A 7,500-nucleotide genomic window follows, 5' to 3' on the forward strand; every position below is an offset into this window, starting at 1 on the left:
GTAGAAAAAAAAAAACTACAGTGGAGAGATTGCTGAAAGTTTACTAGTGAAGAGTACTTTTGAAAGTAGTACAGGAACATCTGTGTGTGACCGGCGAAGAAAGTACTTAAAAAGCCTTTTCAGGAAAAGGGAAACATTGGAGGGTGTGAGGAGGACTTGGGAGGGAGTGAGGAAGGCCTGAGAGGGAGTGAGGGGGACCTGAGAGGGAGTGAGGAGGGCTTGGGAGGGAGTGAGGAGGGCCTGAGAGTGAGTGAGGAGGATCTGAGAGGGAGTGAGGAGGATCTGAGAGGGAGTGAGGAGGGTCTGAGAGGGAGTGAGAAGGGCTTGGGAGGAAGTAAGGAGGGCTTGGGAGGAAGTGAGGAGGGCTTAGGAGGGAGTGAGGAAGCCCTGAGAGGGAGTGAGGGCGGCTTCGGGGGAACCTGTTAGGGGCCAAAGATCACGAGGGAGGCAGAGAATTAGATGGCGAGATAAGGTGAAGGATGATATGGAGAGAAGAGGTTTGGTGGAGGAGGTTTAATAGAAAGCACTGAAGAGGATGCATCAGACAACCGACCCCTTAATGTTGGGATAACGCTGAAAAAGAAGAGTGAGGGAATCATTGAAAAATAAACATGATCAAAAGAATGAAAAATTGTGATAGCTAATAAAGAATGAAACTAATGCCTTTGTAATAAAGAAAATTGCATAAGAAGCAAAAGAGACAAGAATATAATGTTATAATAATAAATGGCTAAAATAAACCAGAGAAAAAAAATCTTTGCATTGAAAAAGGAACAAAACTAATTGAAAAAGAAGGCAAAGAAGAATGAATAAATATTATAGAAACATATAGCAAACATGAAAATAAAATAAGACAGTAAGAAATAACGAAAAATAGGATAGAATACGGAAACGAAATGGCCGAACTAGATGATAACAAGAGCCTATGAACATAGCAATTAAAGAAATACTTAAAAATAAAAAAGCAGAAGGATTGGAGAAACCAATAATTACCGCAAGTAGATTCAAGGACTTTATTACAAAAGAGGCAAAGACAGCAACAGGACCTGATGTCCCAAAACCTGAGATTCACAACGAACTGAGGAATACTGTGAGCAAGTTTAGGAATGTTACTAAAATGAATTAGTGGTAGAAGAAAAAACAATAAATCTTTTTCATAGTTTATATATGAATTGTCTGTTTTAATGTTGGTAATATTTTAGAAATACTTTATTTTGATTTTTCATAACTTTGTATATCGTTTATTTATTTCCTTGTTTCCTTTCCTCACTGGAGACCGAAAAAAAATGGAAATAAAAAAACACATATGGGAAAAGCTAATATCAAATGATAATAATAATGAAAGAGGAAATTAAAAAACACATGAAATAAAAAAACAAATATGAATATAAAGTAGGGTTCACAAGAGCCAAAATAAAACATTTATTCTACAATATGTCGAAAAGAGGTATATTAATGAAAATATAATACAATAGTAACTGCCATAGCCTTTAGTAAAGTTTTCGTCTTGCTAAAAAGGGAGACATTGATGGATGTTACAAAACAAATATAGAATTCCCCGAAAATCATAAATGCTTTCTCGCATAAACCAGCGTGAAAAAATAAATATTGATTTAAGGGAGGGTCTGCGAGAAATGGAATTTGACAGTGGAATAAGACAAGAAGCAGAGGATGAACATCACTGTGTAAGCTGGTCTCATGAAGGGCAATGAAAAGGGTAGAAGAGAAAGGGAAAATTTAAAAAAAAAGAATTAGCATTGACAGAACCATTATGCTTTTGGTAGAGAGGGAACTATAGAATATGCAAAATATAATATTTAGCTCGAAAAGGAAACTGGGGACAAATTGATTATTAGAAATATACTAAGAAAAGAGGAACCTCAAGATATATAATTGGGAAAGATATTCTTGTCGTATAGAAGGCAATAGAGTATTACAAAATATATTCTATTTTGGCATTGAACTGGATTGTAAGAGAAGTATATTCCAAACGCAAGGAAATGGAAATTATTCAAATTCTCTCAAAACCAGCAAACCTAATATTGGCAATTAAAAAGAAAAATAGTAATAAAGTTTCATAAGGAAAACATTTTTGAAGGGCACTAAAATACCATCCAATTTGCACGGAGCAAATATAATAAATCTAAGAGACACAGTAAGGAAAAAATATACAAGGATAGAAATTGGGGCTTAATGGAAAATATGAAAAGCAAATAAAATTACAGATCTTTCATCAATTATGGAAGTAATAGGGAAATCTATGAAAACAGGTTATATGTTGGAAGCTGGAGTCCAAAGATATTAAAAAATATAACATTTATTACATAAGGAAAAGTATTTCAGAGCTGAACATGAACATATGACAGATAAAATAAATGACAAAGATAAAAATAAATTCCGAATTCAGCATATGGAAAGATCTTGAAAATAAAGGGAGCTTAAAAATAGACAGGAAATTGGAGGAAAACTCTAAAATACAAATTTTTTGCTCTCGATGATATATTTTTCACCCACACAAAAAAACATGGAAATTAAACATTATATGAAAACACACATGATGACCTATAAATTGCAATTTATACCTCCTCTGTTTCTTTGCCAAGCATATATAAACGAGAGAAGTGAATTAGCATGGCAACAGCATTCATCTGTATAAGACAGTTATAAAATAGTTGTCCAAGTTTTATTCGGTGAAGATAATTGTGGATAAAAAACAAATCTACATCATGTAAAAGACAAAATAACATAAAGAAATAAACAAACATGAACACCCAAGGAGCCTTTGCATAAACTAATCATTAAACCAAATACATGTAGATTTATTAGATTTGAACTCACCAACTAAGGAGATGGAGAAGACGCAGGGATGGGACGATCCTCCAACATCATTGGTGGCGGAGCACTTGACCCATTGGTTCATCCCATTTCCAGACACGTTAGCAGCCATCACCCAACCCTCTGAGGATAGACCTTTGTCCTGGTGTCGTAGGGCAGATTCCTGTAGGGAAGAGAAGATCCATTACCATCCATACTATCCAGACACGCAATGTGTATCTATATACATTTTCTGTGTTGTGGTCTACTATTGGAAACGTCCCTGCATGGCGTACTGCTGGACTGGGATTCGAAACCACCCTATTTCCATAGTTTCTTGTAGTGTCTACAACCTCATCAACTTTATGAGCAAAGGATATGGCGTACTGAGGAAGCCTAAATATCTAACTGATGAGTCATCATCATCAATTGCCTGTCCCTTCATGGTCATAACTTGGATGGAGACGGGCCCTGGACACTGATCATATGTATACATGGTCAGTCTTTACGGTAGCGTCACTGGCCCTTGAGCAACCTTTTAATTTTTAATGTATATATAAAATTTCTGTGTATAACGAAGATACTGCGGGAGGCAAGAGAAACTGTTTAGCGAAGCCATCTTCTACTCTAGGGCACAATGAAGGTCTGCAATACTCCCTACTTGATGCCAATGCCTAAGGTCTCCAGGGTCCGGGTGGACATTCCCTACCCTTTCTTATAACCTTTTTTTCCCCTGATGGCACAAATATAAAGACAAAGAAATTAACAGAATTAGTGAAGTAACAAAGAAAAAAGACCAAAATGTCAGTTTGAATTAATAAGAAAAAGAAAAAGACAGAATAAGGAAGATGATTTAAGAAAAAAAAGCTTACAGAGAGTATTACAAAAGTAATAATGAAAAAGAAAAAACTAATCAATGATTGGTTAAGTGACAGACTAATGTTTTGTGAAGGGGGGAAAAGAGCAAACAAAATAATAAATGGAAGATACAAAAGCATAAGACAGAATTATAAAAATGGCCAAAATAAGACTGAAAAGGGATGAAATAGACAAAGTGAAAAAGCATATCGACAATTACTGAAGTGAAAAGGGCAGAGTAAGGGAGAGCTCTACCGTTAATAGAACCAGCAATGGCAAAAGAATTATCCATATCTTTATGTAAAGGAGGCAACAGAAAATACATGAGGAAACTCAAACTATATGCAATGCATATCGTCCTATTTATTGGGTCTAAATAAAAAAACCTACTGGTATTGAACACCAAGTTAAACTATCACCAAATACTGAAAAAAATACAGTACCTAGACATAAGTTACCAGTGGGAAACTTATGAATAAATGTGTGGAGACGAAAAACATTCACCCTAACCTTTACTGTGTTTACACAGGTGTTCTTGGGATGAACAGCAAGGAACCAGAAACAGTCCGTTTCGAAATAGCGACAGGGAACCAGTTCACAAGTAACAGGAACGGTTAGAAATCGATTTGCAACTGTAACAATGTGATATTATAATGGCAATTTGAAAGGTCATAAATTGTGAACTGAGGGGGAATTGGGAGTTTCTGGTCTAAACCACGGCCTTTGGAATAAATATCTAGAACCTTATCGCAAATACTTATGTTAATTATCGAATAATGATGTCAATTAACCCAATAGTCAAATTAAAGCTTTGTGTGATTTCCATAGAGCTGTGTATAAATATTCCATTCTGAATGGGGATACCTTAACGTGTAGAAAGGGTTTGTGTATCGTTATAATCAGAAAAGCTGTACTGGTCACCAGGGCTACCCATGCTGGGATGGTTTGCTATGAGCAATCAGACAAAAGTCTCCCATCATCACCAATCAACACTGGCCAAACCCCAAACGTGAATAATGATATGTTTGAGGGATTTGTCCAACAGTGGACTAGACACGGTTGCATTTGTTGTTCTTGTTATTGTTGTTATGTATAAATGTATATGGCAGGTAAATAACCCACAATTAAAAGAAACGTCACATGTTATTACAGGGTTTTCAGTGGTTATATTCATTCTTAACTCTAAAGAGTTCTCTAACAGCTTCTGTTTTCCCCGTGCCTCAAATTATCCCATCCTTTATATGTATATTCAAAATTGAGCTAAAATATAAGATATTCATTATTTATAAGAATGAAAGCTATTAATTTATAAAAGAAGATTTTCTGAATTATTTCCTTTACAAGAAATCCAGAAATAGATTCCTTTAAAGATTTTATAGTTCCACATTTATCCTTAGAGTAATTTCTTGCCTCTGAAAACAAAATTTGCTCTTAACTGTTTAAGAACATTATCAAAACATATGACATAATATTTCCAATATCACAAGTATCACATCACTAGCACCTGTGGAAATCAGATCTTTCCTCTACTGACCAGCTTCTGAATTCTCTCCTATACAATCTCTTCCCCTGACATATGACCTTCCACTGTTCGAAATATCGAGAGTATAATATTATCGCTTCCTTTTCAAGAGGGTTATTTCGTAAAAGCAAGGAAGAGAAAATATGGTGTTGGTATAAGGTAAATCACCCTATGTTCGTAACCCCTTCTTATCTCCCTCAGCAGAGTAAGATGCTTTAGGCACGCAGATCCCTTCTCTGGAAATATGATTATGGGTGAACAGAGAAGGGCTTGAATAATACGAAATTATATGCTGGGGTTTGTCTATGTTAAAGCATACAAGGGTAAAGCTAGTATACTATGTATGCATGGTATATACAGTATACATAAGCATGCATACACACAGATATATATATATATATATATATATATATATATATATGTGTGTGTATATATATACTATATATATATATATATATATATATACATATATATATATATATATATATATATATATATATATATATATATATATGTATATATATATATATATCCACTGCAATTCATTTATGTTAATAGCTTCTGGCTTGGCAGAGATTCGAACTCTTACCATCAGCCGAAACCACGCCTGCGAGGATTCTACCAGCTGAGCTATCAAGAGAGATATAAGTTTATTACAAGTCGCGTGTTGGAAACTCAGAATTCAGCTATCATGGTGGCGATGGGTTCGTTTGAAATGAAAGAACAGAGTCCTGAATTCGACAGGAATATGTACCATAAGCAATTGTAATTACACCCAGATTTTTAAAAGAATCACACCTTTCAGTCTTAGCATACATTACTCTTTCACATTAACTCTCAAAACCTACATTGGGTTACATTTATTCTCAAATTTCTCATCATTTCCAAATTCTCTTAAAAGACTTCTGAAGTTTCTGACTTCACATGTTCAAATCAGTACAATATTATCTGGAAACTCCCACTATTCTTTATCCCATTTACAACTCACTTTCTTAACCATAGAAAATCGTGCCTACATACACTGACCTTTATCAATCAGACCTCTAGCATTTCACTCTATCCATACAGATTGAAAATAGCAATTTAGAAGTAACTATACTTATATTTTGTTATCTTTATAGGTATACACATGGATTTTTCTAAGCGAACAAACTGAATTTTTATACTGAAAAACTACGAATAAAAAATGCGAGACTCCATTCAAAACGAACCGAACCTATTAGATAAAGGAAAAAAGATTTTTTTTAGGGGCAATTTTTGCTTATTAAAAGTAATCACGAGTTTATGAGGGGAGTTTCTGAGATATTTTTTTTTCTCTGTTAAACTTGACAGCAACTTTTTATCTAGGAAGGTAAAAGTTTTAAAATATACGTGGAAAAGTTTTCAGGTAAAGATGCAATTGCCAGCAAAAGGCATATCTTTTCAAATCTGCTCTCGGCTAATTACCTGAAAACCAGGAGTGAACTTACGACCGAGGTCGTCATTGGGAGATTAATATTATGACCTCATTCCCAGTATTACCTGACCTTACGATCATTTCTTCTTTTGATATTCAAATTTTGACGGAGTTAAAAGTAAGATTTAACCTTAGGACCTTGAAATTTGGTGTGACCTTACTATATGACCTTTACCACTGTTATCCCTACATTGAGGGGTCGGTTGCCTGATGCGTCCTGTCCAATGCCTTTTAACAGTCATCCTCCTATTCCACCAAACCTCTTCTCTCCATATCATCCTTCACCTTATTTCGCCTTATGATTTGCTGCCTCCCTCTCAATTTTCTCCTACTAATAGGTTCCTCCTAATTCCCAAGCCCTCCTACCTCCCTCACCACCACCCATTCTCAACACATGCCCAAACCGTCTCAGTCGTGACACTCATATAACCTCTGTAATCTTTACTACACCTGCCATTCTTCTTATTTTATCATTTTACCATCTTTCAAGCAGTGATATTCCCATAATCTACCTCAGTATTCTCATCTCCGTTTTCTAAAGCTTTGCTTCCTCTTTTTGTCTTATAGAGTCCCCTTTTCCAATCCACACGTTAACGATAGTATTATTACTGTGATCTAGATCTTGACTTTTAGCTTTATTGGCATTTTCTTATCAACTAACACTCCTGCTATCTTCCTCCACTTCCCGAAGGCTGCTTTCACCCTATTCTCAACTTCAGACTCTCATCCTTCCTCCTGACTTTTAGTAGATCCCAAGTATCATATGACCATTACATCATATGCAACCTTACATTATGACCTTGAAATTTAGTAACACGGTATGACCCTTAAATTAAATTGTAACATTACA

The 7,500-nt window shown here is 35.2% G+C and overlaps 1 protein-coding gene across 1 annotated transcript in view; it reads right to left on the reverse strand.

Moving 5' to 3' along the window:
* The window catches only part of LOC137619040 (uncharacterized), a 468,558-nt gene that overhangs the window by 18,785 nt on the left and 442,273 nt on the right, over positions 1 to 7,500 (reverse strand). Inside the window, exon 5 of the mRNA XM_068349237.1 lies at positions 2,839 to 2,998. Coding sequence (XP_068205338.1) covers positions 2,839 to 2,998 — 160 coding nt within the window. The remainder of the gene's footprint in view (positions 1 to 2,838; positions 2,999 to 7,500) is intronic.

The sequence above is a fragment of the Palaemon carinicauda genome, chromosome 25, assembly GCF_036898095.1.
Source record: "Palaemon carinicauda isolate YSFRI2023 chromosome 25, ASM3689809v2, whole genome shotgun sequence".
NCBI lineage: Eukaryota > Metazoa > Arthropoda > Malacostraca > Decapoda > Palaemonidae > Palaemon > Palaemon carinicauda.